The sequence below is a fragment of the Platalea leucorodia genome, assembly GCF_965183815.1.
Source record: "Platalea leucorodia genome assembly, chromosome: 5".
Lineage (NCBI taxonomy): Eukaryota > Metazoa > Chordata > Aves > Pelecaniformes > Threskiornithidae > Platalea > Platalea leucorodia.
In genome coordinates this window covers 94,223,078-94,242,288 of record NC_138827.1, presented here as the reverse complement: position 1 = coordinate 94,242,288, position 19,211 = coordinate 94,223,078, and the positions used below count along the sequence as shown (strand labels likewise).

General features: G+C 42.4%; 1 protein-coding gene across 1 annotated transcript in view; it reads left to right on the top strand.

The window, feature by feature from the left end:
• The window catches only part of NCKAP5 (NCK associated protein 5), a gene marked incomplete at both ends in the record, with an annotated part of 383,473 nt that overhangs the window by 106,381 nt on the left and 257,881 nt on the right, over window positions 1-19,211 (top strand). Inside the window, one exon of the mRNA XM_082314721.1 lies at window positions 2,867-2,944. Coding sequence (XP_082170847.1) covers window positions 2,867-2,944 — 78 coding nt within the window. The remainder of the gene's footprint in view (window positions 1-2,866; window positions 2,945-19,211) is intronic.

The following is a 19,211-nucleotide window of genomic DNA, read 5'->3' as shown; positions in this document are numbered from 1 at the left end:
CCTCCTTCCAAGAATGCAAACTCCTGAAGATGTATGCTCGCATCAGAAAATGATGCTCCATGTAATTTTTCAGACTTGACAGTTAGCCACGCTATGCAAAGCCTATATGGTGCAAGTATTCGTATGACAGAGCTCCAAGGAAGATACAAAATATTTGTATTACTCCTCCCGATGTGATCTATTGGGTACTGAAAAATGTCTGTACTTTACTAAACACTATATATAGTCTTTGTGAAAAAGTATGATTACTACAGGGGCTTTTTTTTTTTTCAGATTTTATGCTTTCTCTGATTGTGCCAAGTTATTCTAAATCACAGAGTTGCTCTAAATTTCAAATCACTGTTTGCTATTTGCTTCATGTTGGCAAAATGATAATACTGGGTTCTGCTCCAGGGTTTGCAGAATTTGGCTCATTGGGATAGCTGATAACAGAAAAGAGCAGAAACCTGGGCTTGGGAACAGAGACCTTGTCTGAAGCAGATGGCTTGCTTTGGACACGGCTGGCACATGAATGTGCCACAGCAGCACAGAAGAAAGGAGGTACCTCTAATCACGATGTTTCTATCAAATCATGGTTGATTTTTTTACATCACTTTTGCACATTTAGAGATTACATACTCCTGAGTTGCAAGTCTTCAAAGAGAAATAGATTATTTCTGATTTGCCACAGGAAAAACTTAACATTAAGGCAGCAGCCATACAGGATAAATACATTGCTTTCCTTTTCCCCATTGTCTTTATTTCTAGATAATATTTTTGAGAAAATTGCTTCAGAATGAGTTTTTTACATTATCATGGCAGAATTATGCAGAATAAAACTGCTGATCCTATCCTTGCCTGTAGGGCAAAGTGCACTGATGAATAAATCAGGAATATTGTTTAATATTACATTAAAAAGATATAAAGGTATTAATACTAATTTATACCAGGTTCATTGTAGTAAAAAATATTAAGTAAAAAAAGGCAGCTTGTTTTAAAGAACTTGGTACTACAACTGTTCATCATTATACATTTGTACAGTATATTTTTTCTGAACTATAAGATGTGTGTATTACAGAAGGACTTTACTTGGCTTAGAAGCAGCTTGCTGCTTAATTGACATGGTGGACTCCAAGTAAAATTCAACTCAGTTGAGTAACGGGGAGAGTAAGAGCCGCTGCTGAAGCCAGCTTCTAATCTCAACAGCACTGATACAAAAGCTATGTTAATGCCTCTGAAGTTCAGGGCGCTTCTCAGGAGTTACATTAGTTTATGTTTTCTGAAAGTAACACCTACAAGATACATCTATCTACAGCAGTTAGATGAAAATTTAAGCCTGGGGCAACAACAGAGTTTAATGGAAGGTTTCAGAATACCCCAAGGTTTTCAAGCAAGGCAGTCTGAACAGGTTACAGCTGAGATGCATTTGCACAGGCTCCTGGGGAGCAGCTTCTTACTCTTCCTTTCTGTCTGGGCCAGGGACCATTTCTCCATGTCACGATAGCCTTTGAGGAACCACTCTCCCTCTCTCTCAATCAGAACAAGAAAATAATTACTGTGGGCAGAAACACAGAATCACTTAGAACAATTCCAGTCCTGAAAAATAAAACTGTACATTTATATATAAATTATGATCATTAAAATCAGCTAACATTTATCTTCACCTTGAGAAGACATGATGATGTACTGTCCCTGTGGTAGCTATCTCATATTCCTGGTCATGAAGATAAATGGCTCAGAAGAACCAACTACTTTGCAACTAAAATCCATATTTGTACACAGAACAAATAATAATAGTAAAGAAACAACTCCTAATACAAACAAGAACCTAACAAAGTGGTTTTGTGATGAGTCCAAAGCTAAAACAGTGGAGCTATAAAGGCAGAGCTTTTGTCTTCAGAAAGTGAAGATGGATTCTTTTCCATATAGTACTCCAATACTTGTTATTTCCTGAAGTATGAGGTTTGAAATATATTTTTGTTTTGGTGAGATATTTCAACAGAGTTATATTATTACTGATAGGCTTTCAGAGTAATACTAATGTGGCTGTGTTGGTACCGCTGTCACACAAATACATCATATTATATCACACGTTATTCTGTGGGTTCATTCTGAAATATGTTATATAAATAACACTGAAGTTGCCTTCCTCCTGGAAATGAAGTGGTATATTTCTATTACTGACGTATTTCTCTGCTGAGAATAACCATCATCTCTTTGCATTGAGTTTAAAGAATAGGCTTCAATCAGAAAAAAATCCAAATTGTTCAGCTGATCATGATTATTTATCAGAAATTCTGTCTAGACACAAACACAGTAGCTTTCATACAACTGATATCGCAAGTTATAGCGTCTGCAAAAGCTGAACTGGAAAATTATATAGGAGCTGAATTATAGTTTCATTTTCAAATAGGGTACGTGCTATAATATTTTTCATACCATGCATGAAATAAATATTTGAGTCAAATATTCAGTTCACTTTGATTTATACCTAAGGTAAACAAAATGTGCACCAAAGCAGTGACTGCACTGTTGATAAGTTATTTTTCAGTCTGCATCCAGGGAAGATAATTCTGGGCTTAGAATATGGATATGTATTTATATTTACTCTAATTTATTTGTGCTGCTTGCATATCCTCACCGCCTTTTGTCTTCCCCTCAAATAATCTCTGAAAAGTGTATCGGGCTACTGCCCTGTTCACTCGGTATGAATCCAAATTTGGCTTTAATCTAGATTTTTACATCATTGTGATTTCTGTGTACATGGGATAACCTCGGGTGCCAAATGAAAGCGGACTCCACAAACTGACTCTGACTGTCTTTTACTCGAAATTTTAGAAATGCTTTGAACGTTGAAAAACTAACCTTTTAATCATTTTTCTTTTAGGAATATATGGACTCAAACAAATACATAGAGCATTTAGTAACTCAGCTGGAAGAACAACGCTGGAATTTATGGAGGCAAGTACTATGCACATACATATTTATTTACATTGCTATTTTGGAAAAAGTACTGCACTCCATAGTTTTCATTCTTGAGTTCAAATACAGGATTGGGTATTCAGTTTCTCCACTTTTTAGTTCTTTGCAGACTAGCAAATCTTACCTAAGCAAAATAAGTAGGGCATCACACACGAGTTGAATCTTGCCTTTGCTACTCTGGGCAGTTACACACACGCACAGGTTTCCTCATGTTCCATTTTCTAAGCAGTGGGTGCTAAATCTACTTCAGATTCTTTTAATTGGACTGAATTTAAGAAATGGTCTTATATATACACTTCAGTATAAGTGTTTTCACTGAATGGCACACAAACTGTAGCCAGAACCCGAGCATAGCAGTAGGAGAAATTGAGAGTTTTGGAACTAAAATAAACACAGTTGAAAAATTTTGCAGTACTCTTGATAGTGCAGAATTTCTATTTCTTCTCTGTCCACGTTGCTCTGTGCAGGCTGCCCAGACTTAACTCTGGTTTAAGCAAAGCAGTGATTTCCACATGCTAGTGTGCAGCTAGTGGGCATTTCTGCTCTGCCGTACAGCAAATGTGATGATAACTGCACGAGCACTTCTGAAGGTCTCCTCAAACTCTGCATCGCTGGTAAGACAGCTATAGGGCCTTGCAAACCTCCATGCATTCACCTGGTCTACTAAATGTTGTCTACTCAGAAAGCAAGGTTGCCAGCTCTCGCAAAAAGGTGCTCACCTCATTCCAGACATAGTTTCCTCTTTACAACAGCAATTTTATTACATATTGTCAGTGGTACTGCTGCTGTGTTACTGCTGATGCCTTCGTTAGCTAGGGCAAGAGGGTGTGCATTGTTTGCATCTTCCCGAAGTTGATCAAGTGTCATTCATAACAGTGATGTGATGGCAAAAATGTTAAATCTATAGCTTCTTCATTGTATTTTGGCAGTACTGTTCTCTAGCTGTTGTTTCAGGGCTGTTCTGATATGAAATGGTAAAGATAGCCAAGAAATTACCTAACCTTCAGAAGCCGCAGAAGTCTCACACCCTTAATGAGTTAATTATCTCTTGAATTTTTAAATTCATTTCCAGACTTTTAATTTGTATACAATTGTTATTATCACAGCTGGTCCAAAAAGATCTGGGTGACAGCACTTTGCAGTATTTGCTTGTACTCTGTATTTTTGAAGTATTCAGCATCTATTTATTAACTACTCACTATCTCATATTTTTATAGTTACCAGCTAAATTCCTATCTGGGATAACATTTAATACAGAGGAAATTGAATAATACCAGTGATGAAACTCATTCAACATTCACAGCCATATATATTTTTTTAAATGCAATATTTAACTTTTTTTTCTGAAGGCATATGAGCGGTGACAATCTTTAATACATAGTCAAATAGAAAGTAATCTTCAGGGAATAATTTAATCTTCATAAATTAAAACCTGTTTCATCCTAGTTGTGATCAAGGAAGAAATAACGATCTGTCTGATTTTTCAGTTGAATGCCTCTTATGTACAAAAAAAGTAGCTTTGCACATGACTACTAGTTGGTATGCATCTCACAAACTTCTTGGCCTATAGGATAGAACGCAGTATTGCAGCATTTACAGCATACAGCATTTATGATACGGGCTTAGTCTTATTTATAGGCAAAACTCAGAAAGCTTGTGTTTAATTCCTACTTTCTTTCAAAAGTAGTCAAAATTGGCACAAAACACTGAAGTTTACATTTAAGATTACAGAATTCAGGAGACTGCTTTTGTAAGAATGAAGGTGATGATAACATTATATGTGGATGACAGTACCGTGGTTAAATATAAATGAATAATAAAAAATTAAAAGATGAGAAAGTCTTTGAAAAGTAGCAGGGGTAGTGACTTTATTTTATTACAAATAGACATTCAGATGTGTTCTGAAAATTCACTGGGTTTGGAAAACTGAAGACAGTAATTTATTTTTAATATTAATTTACTTTAACTATTATTTTTATGGGGTATTGGCATAAAAAGTTAAGACTTACAACGAGCACTACAAGATAAACCCTTCTGGTTTTGCCGGTCTTCTTTGAACACTTTATTCTTCTCTTTTAAATCTCTAAGATGTTTCATGGTGAGGATTATGCTAATAGCTCGCACTACGCAGGGGCAGTACTAGGCTGTCTATAGCCAGACAGATGTCCTAATAAATCAGCATAGCCCTCTTCTCAGACTTCATTATGCTCTTGATTTGTGACTACCACAATTTTAACCCAGTGGGTCACTGGGCGCTGAACCTGACGTTGACCGATAACCTCTACTTTACTCTAGGCGAGCTAATAAAACAGACAGACACAAATTCTGACCATTTAGCTCCTTCAGCGTTACTTACAGCCGGGACAGATTTATAGCGGCCAGGCTAAGACAGAGGAGACTAAAGCCGATGTCATGGTGCGCATATCAATTTTACATTTCCTTTACATTTCCACACGTACAATGGGACCCTAAAAGACATGTGGGGGCAAAAATTTCTTTTCATTTTAGAGGACGACTGTTTATACACGGCATTAGCATCTGCTGTGGAACATTTATTGCTGTAATTGCCGTCCCAGGAGAACTGACTATGGTTAGGTCACGTTTTATAGCTTTCTACTAAAATAGACCTCTAGCTCAGCTTCAGATGTTCTGTTCTTTAAAACGTTTACAGCAACGAGTGAAGGTACCTCATGAGTATGTGGAGATGCAGATTTTTTTAACATAGCTTTTCTTATACAGAACATTTTACAGTAATTATTTTCACATGAAGAATGATGAAAATGATAGCATATTTGACTTGTCAGTGGTTCCCCCATTTCCCAAGTTTGAACAAAAGAAATTTATCCAATGTGCGACAAATTCGACCCCTGTCAATGTAAATCACCAACATTTATCACTGGAGATGATCACAATAGCGACTGTGCATCTCACTGTATCAGCTTGAACCAGAACACTGGATTATTTTAGATTTCTCTGCCCTACCCTGTCTGGAAATAACTTTAAATAGAACAGAATTGGGTCGGGGTGGAGGATGCCCCTGCAGTGTTGTTTCTCATGTAGTCATTTCATTCTCTATCTAATTCAGCTAATGTGTGTTACTATGTATAATTTTTATGGCAGAATCACATGGACAATCAACATGAGGAGCAGAAATTTGCTCCTGCGGCCTTTGCTAATTGACCTTGACAGTAGATCATCATTTTTAAGTCTTGACACATAGATCAGTGACAGCAATTATCAGTTCCCTTAACAGAAGAAAGAATTCATATTTCAGCGTAGGATGCCTGCCTAAATATGCAAGAGTCGGACCCTGTTCTTCAGGCTTTTCAAGGGAATTTTATTACTGGTACTACTGGAACCAGGACCGAGCCTTTAGGCTGTCTTGGTGAAAGTGTTAGGATATCCTGCATTTCAGACATGACAATCATAAAATGAATGAAGGATCAACAGCACCTTATTACCTGATTACAGTAATGAAAAACACAAGAGGCGGAGGACCACAAATGTGCGAGGACCGCATGGCATTTCTCCAATGCTGTATTTTAAAACCAGAGTTTGTTAAATAGATTTGCTATACTTTCATCAGCAGCATTAGCATGCTTCTATGCTCCTGGGTTTAATGCTTGTATACTAAAGAGGTGCCAAGTATTAAACAGGTTGCTTTTGCTGTAATCATGAACTTCCATTGGGAGACCGTAATTGCTAACAAGCAAAATAGCTCCGCAAGAATTCTTAATGGTGAGCACAGATTAAAATAACAACTGTGATTAGCTTTAAACTGCTTGACTAGAAAAGGACTAATCTTAGGGGAATAAGTTGCATGGCAAACAAATGAAAAACCCTATCTATGATATTACAGTAATGAAGGCTGTGAAAAAACACAAATGCTACCCCAGCTAAATAAGGTCATGCTCTGCACAAGTATCTCTTTCTTGTCAGTGCCTTAGTAACTTGGCCCGAGGGGAATTAAGGTCAAAGCAGACAGGTCTTGGGGCTGAAACCCCATTTTAACCCTTTCTGGAAGTTTCCGATAACAAAAGTTGCCTCTGGTCTATGATGCTAATGTGGGTTATAGACTGTATTTGGAATGAATTATCTTGCAAAATTGTTATTGTAGCCCACAATCAGCAGGCAGAGATTGGTTTGGTTTGGACTGGTTTGGTGTGGGTTTTAAGAGCATAAGGCTTCCTCCTTCTTTGCTTCTCGATATTCAGTCCACCTGTCTTGTCACCCCGTCTTGCCAGTGGATAAAGCCAGGAAAAAGGTGTTTTGTGCTATTAGCCAGTAACGCCCACCTCTCATCTCTTTCTCGGTTTTTTGTTTTGCTGTTTTTTTGGGGGGAGTAGTAGTGCTGTTTTGGGGGTTTTTTGCTACATCTCTACAACACTGCTGGATATAGCAGTGGATATATATGATAAATTTGGAAAATCCATTAAAACACTGGTGTATTCCTTTCAGTTTCCTTAGTGTTTGTAGGTGAGGCTGGCCGAGGCAGAGCAGAACTGAGTTTGGCAATTAGGAGCCATTCAGTCACCACAGCTACTCGGATGTTTCCAACTAACATTACAACAGCATATATGTCTCTCTAAAGCTGGGGCTTCTGATCGGTGATGTTAAGCGTGAAAAAATTCACACAAAAATGTAGATAAAAAACATATAAGGCTACCAAGTTGTCTAACAGAGTTGGCAATACTGCTTCAGATACACAATTCTACCAAGGATTAGTATTTGAATATGCGCATTAGAATACCAATTAAAAATGTATCTGATTTTTGGCCGCATGTGCTTTTCTGTAGCTGAGTGTAAATTAGGATGGTTCAGTGAGCAGTGCAGATGTAGTTCCAGGCCCCCAAAAGCACCGCCATTGTATTATCCATGAATGAGAGCCGCTCGCTTCCTCTGGCTCCCCGGTACAATGCCCATCTCACACCACAGCGGTTACAGATACTTTTTCATGACTGAACTGGATGAGAGTAGTGTGAATGACGAGTATATAGAAAAGCAAGTCTTTTACTGTTTGCCTTACAAATCATATTTTTAATAGGATCACAGAAAAGTTAAGAGAGAATAGGTTAAAGATTGCAAATTAACTTTATGGATTACTTAAGTCCACTATAAATCCTAAACTTGTAACCAAGGGAAAAGACGGGACAGCTGCTAGAACACTTGTTGCAAGTTGCAGTAAAGTGCATATTTGCGTATCATTTATCTCAATGTTCAAGACTGATCGCTGTCTTTTAAACAAATAAAAAGTAAAATAGGCATCTTACACAAGTTTACAGCTGTTTGAAATTTATCAGTTGCGCTGATTAGTCATATAAAATAACGGAGCTCAACTGGTAAAAGTTGAGAGTCATTTGATGTGCAACTCTTTACCTGATCAATAAGTAAATCTCCTTCAACAGTGAGGCATTTTAACTCTGGTTGGGCATGTTTTTGTGGAGTATTTACTAAGCTGACTTAAAATTAAGCTCAGTTTGATGTGCTGTGGTGTATGAGAAATATGACCTGGGATGATTTTTGGCGTTATACATTCATAACAAGTACTAATTTTAAAGAATATGACTCTCAGCCTATTTCCTTTAACCAGAGAAAACTCCTATGAACACTGGCCATCAGTGCTGCATGAGTCAGGGGTGAAGTGTCAAGCCTCAGTTACTGAAGTTTTGACATAAAGGATTTATATCTGAATACAAAATAATTTTGATACGCGCACATATCTCCGTATCTATGCTAAACTACCCAGATTTTAAAACTGCAGACAAAAGATGGAAAAGTGGTCTTTAAAAAGTAACTTCATATGGTCATGTTTGTAAAATTACAGAAATTAACCCATGCTAAATTCTAAAATGTTAATAACATTCTGTAATTAATTAGGGATTGGGGTATTTTTGCACAGATGTATGCTTGTCTTAATAGTGAGACTGCCAGAGCTATGAATTGATTTGTTTCTCTTAGACTAAAAAATAGAAGGCCTTGAGCAAAATATATTCTTTAGATATATTTGGTAGAATAAGGATCACAAATGTTCCCTACCAAGTTGAAAGGAAAAAAAACTCCAGCAGGGAAGTATGTGGAAGGTCTATTTGACATATGGATGTTTGTTAAAAGCAAAATGCATGAACAGCCCAGAGTAAATTAGATCCTCATTTGTATGCTGGGAAATGAAATGTATAATCTTGGCATGGTTCTCTGTTTGTTTTAGATTTTTTATACGAACAAAATCTTTTCTGTATGCAGATACACATATTACTTTAGTGGCTATTTAGGGTTAGAAAAAAAAATGCTTTCAGCTGATTTTATCTGAAGCTAAGTGTGTATGGCAGGTTTTTTGTCCGTGTCTCCTGAAGGGCACACTTTGGTTCAGGTAGCAGGCAGCGGGCACAACCGCAGCATCGCTGCATGGGGGAAATACAGGCCGACCCAAAAGGACCGGCCACGTGGGGAAACGTCAGACCACCTACTCATCTGAAACGGTACCTCCGTTTTCAGATACGGATCCAAAGAACACATCAACATAATGATCCACAAGATATGAATACGCAAGTATCTGTTGTTGCTCAGAGATTATCTAGTCTTTTTTAAAAAACCAAACATTTCCAAATGGAAACTGTCTGTAGTCTCTTTTTATTATTTGGTGTTGAATTTAGTCTTCCACTAATGTCTAGGCACAGCCACGCTTATTCATGTTGAATCATATTTCACTCCTCAGATAATTCCAATTATTTTATTGGAATTATTCACAGAGCGAAGAATAATTCCTATGAGTAACAGTGACATTGCCCTGAAGTCTTCTCTAAGACTGAACAACTGTATCTTTACATGGAGCCTCTGTTTCCTATTTGGCAGAGGAAAACCCATGGATTTACATCAAGGCAACAAAGGAGAATTTGGGCTCTTATAAAAACAGGATGTCAAAATGTATTATAGAAACGAGCAGTGCACAGACACAGGCTGGGAGATGGGGTTTTAGAGAGGGTGCTGGGTTTAAGGAAGGAGAAATGGAGAATTTATGAATTTGTTATTTTTAAAGGAATGGCACGTCACTGACCTGTTTCACTAATAAAGTCTACAAACGGGGCAGTGCTGATGGCAGATGTAGAAGAGGCCAGTGAGAAAATGTATATGAAGTCATGCAAGTCAGGTTAGCACCTTTCCCTGTAAATCAGTTTCACTCGTGAAAGAGAAGTTAAATAATCAAGTTTAGCATTTCTATTTCATTCTGTAATGCTCAACCATTTTTATTTTTTCTAAATTACATTAAAGCAAGACTTTAAGACCCCAAGTGAGAACAGGGCCGCATTGTTCCACACAAAGTGAGAAATGGTTTTCATCTCCTTAGCCCCAAGGATGAAACAAGAAATAACATAATCGCTTTTTACAGAGAAAAATAAAGTTGTGAATATACTAAGTCATGGAGCTTATACAAGAGATCTGTGTGTGAGCCAGAGTTTTTGTGTGTTCCAGTTCAGTGCATCAATAATACGGTTGTATTTCTCATGTCACAGCACTGTGTGTTGTCACCCTGTTCACTCCTATCTGGAGAATGAAGTTCCCGCATCACTGCTTGAATCTTTGAAAGTTTTTATGGCTTAAAGCAAGCTTGGTGACAATCTTATCCTGTGCTCCATGATGGGAGAGCATTTTCTTGTATCTATGGTTCATAGCATGATGAGGTGTGGAAGAGGAGACCTATCTTGGAAGCGTCCTCTCCAGCTCCTGTCCTTGGCCCTTGTCACTCCACAGTATAAAAGTCCGTGTAAAAGATCTCCTCTGTCAGGGGATGGGTAGAGCCAAGGGGAGAAGGAGAGGAGGGCTCCACCCTGTTCTCGCGAGGCAGTTTATTTTTAAGTATATTGGTGTTGCTGTGCTGGTGCAAAGGGTTTTAACATAGGGAAAACCATGGATGTAGGTACCTGTGTCATGTGGCTGGGCCTATTACAGGACAAGTACCGCCCGAGTTGAAAGCAGGACACCTGTGCAACCGAAATATTGCTGTGACATCGCCTCTTCTTGTTATTTAATGTTAAGCATGCGCTGATCCATCACTGTCATCTTCCCGCTTTCTACTGCAACAGTCAGCACCTCTCTCCAGGCTTTGTGTGCACTTGGCAGCTAAAGATCCAGACGTACTGGAGTGTATTTTTGCAGAAGTGCAGTTTAGCCTTCTCCAGGAGGCTCACCTGATCGCCTCTTCAGCGCTGACACTGACTGTAATCAGGCTGGAAGAGCTGGGGGAGGTACTTCTCAGCTTTCTGAAAGTTTCCTTTAATTCTGTAGGATTTGGCTGGCTTCCCGTTGACACACGTTGCAGGAGATCCAGGGTGCGCTTCCTATCAATTCTGCTTGTTGTATGAAGCCCTTTTTATGTTAACAAACTATATTTTCCATTGTTTTATTTGTTAATAAAAGGGTATAATTATGTCTATAGCAACCCATATTCTGGGATATGGCCCATTTGCACATTATTTTTTTTAATCAGGAGTAAATTCCAACATATTCTGCTGTAGGGAAAATACCACGCATTTATAGCATAAGCCTGTATAAACATTATTGTAATGGGTTCCACTAGGGACAAGGTTTCAAATAGAAGGCAGCATTCATCAGATATTAAAGACCTGAGCATATTTTTTTCCTACTTAAATCGGCATAGCTCAGAATTTGCAAACTCTTGCTTATGTAGATATTCCCCTGAGATTTTGAAAAATGAATAAAAGCTTGCAAAATACAGACCTCTTAGTTTTATTACCACCTGATTAGCTGAGCGGAGTCTAGAGAGTGTAACTTAAATAAGCAAAAAATAGAAAACCTAGATTAATCTCCAGCAAATGCTTAGCAGTAAGGAGATACCAGCTTTTGCAGGATATTTAGTTTGCTGTAATTTATGTAGCGCCTTTAGAGACGGCAGAGGGATAAGCCTAGCTGCTTCCACGTGGTGCCAGAAGAGGCAGATGCTTGTACTGCTCAGTACTTGAGGAGGTTTGGTGCTAGTTTGATGCTACCTCTCAAATTCTTCCCAGTTCAGTGCCTGATAATGCTGTAATAAATCCAATATTGTTTTTCATTCAGCAGATTCTTAGTCCTCTACCAGGGAAGTCGAGAGCCTCTTAAGCCCTTTTGAGAGAAACAAGTGCGTACGGTGTGGTTCCTGTAAGGCTTCCTGTATTTTTATGATCTTCCACTTCCCAGTTGGGGAAGAGAGATCAAATGCAAAGGAAGGACCTGTCTTCCTGCAGGGCCCTGGGAGAGATGGGTCCACAAACACCGATCAAAGTTGGAAGCACTCTCAATCCCTCTTCTCCTTTTCTCTAATAACACTGTTAGAAATGCTTGAAAAAATGGCAAACGCTGGCCTTCTCCCAGCGACAGGAACGTCATGATTTCCTTTCGCTTCTGTTCTGCAATGTGGAAGTGTGCAAATGGCAGCGCTTGACCCTTTCTTCAGCCAATTCAAAAGATACGCAGAATTCCCATGCAAGATCTAAATTCCAAATTTCCATTGAGATCAAGAAAAAACTTTTATAGAATCCTTTTCAGGCTGAATGTAACCATCAGCAGCAGGAGCTGACGGTAACAGATGACGGCACAAGGCAGCAGCCAGACCGCGAGTCTTCCCATAGTCCTGCTTACCAGTCTGGACTGGGAAATGCCAACATGGTTACTGGGGACCAGTTTGTTCTGGGACCGCTCCTCGAGCGGCTGATCCATGAAGTGATTTTTTCTGCCAGTGCAGGGCGCTCAGTGAGGGTCCCCGTCAGCTACTGTCACGCAGCTTTTTGTGCAGTAGCCTGCCTGGCAGTTTTCCCAGATGCGCAGGCAATCGTTCCGATATTTGAATTGAAGTCCCCAAAAGGGCAGTGCTGCCCCAGGTCTCACTGAACAGTGTCCTGTGTCAGGCTGAAAGGGGAACTGTTTCTATAAATGACGTCAATACAAGCGATTTCTGCCCTATTCATGTTTAATACAGTTTTGGAACACCGCTGGTGTTAAGTGCTAGGGACCTTTAGGTAGAATATCTGAAAATTTAGTGTTACATCACCTAGATATAGTTTCAGCCCTAAGTAAATAAATCAGTATTAAAAAAGGATGAGAAGTGAGTTAACCTTAATAACTGTACATTTCCGGAGGCTTCTTCCCCCCAGATTTTTAAGTAAGTATGATGTTTCTCCCTGAAGCACAGACCCTCTTGAAGATTACATGGTTATTTTGGCATTATTGATTACTGGGCAAATCGGTCACTTCCAACCTGCCAACGTACCTGTTCTTTCCCAAGTATCTCCCATTTGAAAGAGCTGCGGAACGCAACAGTGGGCAGAGGCGGATCACCTCCATGTGTACATGATGCCAGCTGAGAGACAGAAGCCAGTTTAAGAAGCATCTGTCCCATCTTTAACAGTACCTTGATGTCTCTGAGAAAATGACAAAATTCCTATACTGGGCGATTAATGCATTTGTCAGTGCCAGCTGTTGGGTTTCTGCATTTAAAACTATGGCTACCATTAACATGCTATCATCTACTTCATTTCTGTGTTCTGAAGTGCAAGCATTGTGTTTTTACTATCACTCCAGAGCAATGGTAAGCAAAGTAATGAATTTTGTTTGAAGACTAGTGTATTGTTTTAGAAACGTCTATGCTAGATAAAATTGCGCAAGCCTAGGGACAAGAAATAATTAATGATTTGGAACATGTACTTATTGCTGTGTATGAAACCGAGATACCATTAATCTTAAAGAGACAGAGAAGAACAGTATCTCAGCTGTCAGGAATGGTAAAGCTCGATATGCATAAAAAATGCTTTCAAGTTGTAATTATAGCTTTAAAACTGTAGATAAATACTGGTTCTTTTTAATTCTAAATCACTTCTAGTTACAGAGTAGGAGACCAGTTCCATTGCTCTTGATTTCAGTGGATGTAAGCCCGGGCCTGAAAATAATTAAAGGACTGGCAATACACTTTTTCATTCCTGTAGTCCTGGTTAATCTAACCTATCTGGTGAAATCATTCAATGATTGCACTAGGAATTTGGGAAAGGAGAATTGTGGATAGATGCGATCTTTAAATAAAAGCTTGCTATGCAATAATTTATGGACTGATAGAAAGATTTGTTGACTAGACTGGCACAGCATGTTAACATCTGCAGTATCACACTTACGAGGGGATCATAATTATGCTGGTGATTTTACTGCATCTTGAATACCAGTTGCAGTTCTGGTCCCCCACTTCAGAAAAGGTGCAAGAGAACTGGAAAAGTTCAGGGGAGGGCAGAAAAGGGTAATCAGAAGCATGAGATGGCTTTCATATGGAACAGCTAGGACTCTTGAGTCTGAAAAAGCAGTAACTTAGGCAGGGGAATGACAGAGCTAAAAACGTGAGCAGCATGGAGAGGAGCAGGCTGTCTGCTCCTTCTTTCAGTGCAAGAAATACAGGGTATAGGATGAAGCTAACAGGTGGCACATCGAAAAACAACTGAAAGGAAGAGATTTTCATGTAAGCAAGATTCAGAGCATCCGCAACAGGGTACTGTCGATCTTAAAAGTGTACATGGGTGCAGTTAGAGACTGGACAAAGTCACGGTAGAGATCTAATGAGATGTACTAAACGGAGAGAGGGCAAGCTTGGCTCAGGACATCCCTGAGCTCCCAGATGGCTGGAGAGTGGAAAAGTGGTGTACCTTTCCCCGGGCATTCGGGCTTTGCCCTTGTTAGAGAAACGATACTGAGCTACACAGACCTTTTGGGCAGATCCAGTGCAGCCACCCTTAAGTTACCCCAGTCTCAAAAACCATTTAGCCTTTGCAGTTTTTAATCACTAAAGGAATCTGGATAGGTGATTTAGGTTGACTGTGCAAGCAACGGGCATTATAATGTGATTACATTTTATTGGGATGTTATTATTTCTATTTAAACAGAAAATTAACATATTTTTAAACTCAGTAATTAAAATTAGCTCTTAGGAGAGTTGCTCAAGGCGTTTCCCTGCACAACAAAGCAATTAAACACTTCTGTAGACATTCAGTGCTGTGACTGCTATAGGATCATGGTTTAAACCACGACAACCCCGTTCTAACAGAGAACTAGAATCCATTTGGAGACCCCAAATCCTGCTGGATTTGGAGACTCTGACCTTTTAGCTGCCATTCTGCCTGGTTCCCTTCTTGTGCTTCTCTGCAGCTTTCTTTCATGGAGTTTTGTAGTACTGAAGAACATCACTGTATCATCTACTCTGATTCGCAGCGTAGTATAGGCTTTATACTTCACCCAATTACACTGATTTAAACCCAAGGACTTTGACTAGCTCAGGACTCTCGATCAGCCCTCAGAAAACTGAACCGGTGTGTCTCATCAGGAGAGACCAAGGTGCCTCTGTAAGCTGCTCTCCCGGAAAGGACGTTTTAAGTTTGGCAGATTCAGGTAATTTTGGAGGTTCCCATACTACACTGAAAAAAAGAATTCCCAACCTGCAAGAAACTCTGCGTTAACAGACCTGGCTACCGGTTTACCTAAGACAAGACAGTCGTATATTTGGCTGCAAAGATTGTTCTCCGTACTGCCACAGGAAGAGGTTCCTTCTGCAAAAGGCCCCGTCTCCAGCTACAGCCAATCTGTTAAGTAGAACCTGAGCATTATTTCTGGTGGTATACTTAATTCCAATGATTTATTCATTCTTGAGAGCGTATGGCTCCTCTGCTCAAAAACCTCCAAATTCAAAATGCAGAAAAACTCCTACCACCTTCATTTTTGAAGCTTTATTTCTCCAATACTTCTCGTGTCTCGTTCTCAGATACAGCTCTACCCTTTAATTCTTCTCTCAGCATAACGAGGATTTACTTCACACCCTGTGACTCCCGCAGTCTCTTTACCCCAGCGTACCCAGCTATCTCTCGTTTGCACCATCTCAGGTGTTCTCACTTTGTTTCCACGACCTCCATCTCACCCTTCCTCTAATTAAACCAGAGAATCCTGCCTGAGCTCTTGCTTACTCTACACTTAGGTTCCCCTAAATGTATTGTGTCTAGAAGTGATCTGATTGCATCCAAAAATAAGACCAATGGGATTTATTGGAACTGGGAAAATTTTTTGACTTGCCATTTTTTGACTACCGGATGACAAAGCTTTCCGTGGTTCTTTAGGAACCGTTTTTCCATCCAACACGGGGTTTTAAAAGCCTGCAAACCTCCATCCACTTAAGTCTTCTCCCTGCAAGCCGCACCACCAGGCCCCCAGCAGCCTCAGTGGCACCGGGAGCTGGCAGGGCAGAGCCGCAGCACTCGGCGCTTCCCAAGTCATCCCAGCACGGCGGGCCCGGGCTCTGCCCCGCCGAGCGCCTGCTCTCCTGACTTTGGAAGGCAGCCGAAACGGTATCAACTTGAGAGTTGCATTTCATTTTGGGCGATGCAGGACGAGGGCTCGCTCCGCGCTGTGCGCACCAGCGGGCAGGCAGTGGGGGAGCCGCCCAGACCCCCCGCAGAAGGGCGGCCCGGGGGCAGCTGCCCCGATGCCGCCGGCAGGACGGGGCTCGGCGCCCGGCCGCCCCGGCCCCGGGCAGCTCCCGCCCGGGGGAGCCCCGCCGCCCCGGCCCCGGCGCCGCAGACAATGGCCGCCCCCGCCCGGCCCCCCCCGCCGCCTCTCCGCGGCGAGCCCCTGCTGCTGCCGGCGCAGATTTGCCGGAGCCATTCAGTTGCGACCGATTGCGATCGCGGCAGATGGGCTGGATCTGACAGCCCCGCTCCTCCGCGGGGCCGGGGGCGGAGGGGCCCGGCCGCCGCGCTCCCCGCCCCGCCGAAAGTGCCACCCCGGGCGGCCGCCCGCCCTCCCCAGGCACATGTTACGCGTCCCGCGGCTGCGGCGGGAGCGGGAGGAGAAGCCGCCGCGGCGGAACAAAGCGGAAGAGGCGAGCGGCGGGGCGGCCGGCCCGGGGGGCGGCGGCGGGGGGCTCCCCGGCCCGCCGGGACGCGCTGCCCCCGCCCGCCGCAGCATGCCCCACCGCCCAGCAGGTAAGGAGCCGGCCGCGCCGCGCCTCCCCTCCCTCACCTGCCCGCCGCCGCCTCCTGCCCGCCCCGCCGCCGTCTCCTCCCCTTCCCCGGCTCCCCCTCGTCGGCCCCGGCGGCGCCCGCCGCTCCCCCGCCCGGCGGACGCGGGGCTGAGCGGGGACGGGCGCGGCCCGCGGGCGGGGGGAGGCACCTGCCGCCGCTCCCCGCCGCCGGCCCGGCCTCCTCCCCGCCCCGCGGCCACGCAGCGCCCCGCGGAAGGCCGGGCTCCCCGCCGCGGCCCGAAGGAGCCCCGGCACCCGCGGCGGCGGAGGGCGGCCCCCCCCGGGCTGCCCGGGCCCGCCGGTCCCCGGGGCGGCAGCCCCGCACCGCGCCTGTGCGCGCCCGTCCCCGCCGCGGGGCTCAGCCCCTCCTCGGCGGGGGGAAAAGTGCAATGCGCTTGCTTTTTGGTTTTTGGGTTTTTTTTCCCTTCGTTTTTCCTCCTGGAGCCGCAGGGAGGGAAGCCGGCGGTGTCTGCGCTTGAGCCCTGTTGCTTCAGAGGCAGCCGATTTTCTTCTTGCGCTGCGACTCTGGCGGGAGCATCCTAACGAGCTTTATTTCTTTTTTATTTTTATTCCTGCTTATTTAAAGATTGACTCCTCCGCGTGGCACAAATCACCGGGAGGAGATTGTGCTGGTGGGAGAAGTACATTAGGCAGAAAAGAGATCTTTTTGAAATGATTTCGAGTTAAAGTACACAAAGCAATAGGGTGTAAAGTAGATGCAGAGTGCTGAGTGACCCACGGCTGTCCCGCCAGGCATCAGTTGTTGATCCTGGTGGCTTTAGTAGGATGGGAGATCCACTATCCATCTTCTCAGGTGGGTTTACTGAGAAAATGACTGAAATAAGGTAGAATAAAGGTGACCGGGCCTTGCATTTGCCTTTAGTGAAAAAGCAGAGCCGCATAAATACCATGTTGCTGCTAACTTTATGTATTTGCAATTCTTTTTCTCCACGTAATGATAGAAAAATTGACTCCCGAGTTGAAATGGTTTATAAACATCCACTGTAAATTTTTACATCCCTTAAAAACTGATATTCCAGATAAACCCCTTGTTTATCATTAGAAAGCTAGCAAGGTTTTTAACAAGTGAAGTAACATTAAATAGCCAAGTGATTTACATCTGAGGCATTGACTGTATACATTACAGGATTGCAGATAAGCTATGTAAGTAAACAGAAGCGCAGTGCTTGGTTATTGTGCATGACTATGGAGATATCATGGGACTTCTTTGCTAGTTAATAGCGTAAGGCTTCGTGGGAACTGTTTGATCTGCAGGACTTTGGCTTGGCAGTAGTTTACTTAAGGTTATTACACTCTGTTTGGAGACTTGTATTTGCTAGCCATTATTGCATTCTTAGCTCCAGGCTTCCCAGAGTTACAGGTTAGTAGGTCAATAAAAATTGCACTGAAATGCTGGAATGGGCAGGCTGGATTTTTAAATGTGGTTGGGGAATAACGAGGCAGTAATCAGAATGCTGAGGAATTTTTTTCTGTGAATTTTGATGCTGGTCATTGGCGATGAACCAAAAATACTCTTTTTTTTTGCCACGAATACTGAAAATGTTTTTCCTTTTCTTGTTAAAAGAGGAAACAAATCATATAAGCTAAACACAGTATTCCCTTTCAGGATAAAGCGACCAGTACCGTTAGTTGAATTTACCAAGACTTAGTTCCTTTTGCCAGTGAACGCTGGGATTAATGCCACTGCCATTAGATGAGGCTTGCCAGTAGCAAGAATAAAAATGTCATCAAGTCTCTGCTGTTGTAGATTTACGTGTTCCTTTTAAAACTCAAAAATTACTGCGCTGTGCAGGGAACCAGTATGAAAAAGTACGTTATTGGATTACCGTTGCGTTAAAAATACTTCAATAAAACTTGAGTCATCCAGGGTAAAGCGCTCCCAGAACTTGTTGTGACCCAGCAGATCTCAGAGGTGCAGAACAGCAGCCCGAGCCTGACTTTGTGCTGCCCCTGTCCGAAGCCCTGCTTGTTCCCGGCGTGGCTGCAGCGTGCGGTGTAATCCCCATTCCGCCGACTCCTGGAAACTGGTGATGGACTGTGCACGCGGAGCAGTTCATGCGCGTCGCAGCGTACAATTTGCGCGGTTAAAGTGAGCTGTATGGCGCGTCCCCCCCGGCACGGCAGTGTGCTGATCGTTGAGGATGAATTGGAAGTTCAGCGTAGAGCTCTGATGGAAAAATGAAAAAGATCAAAAACT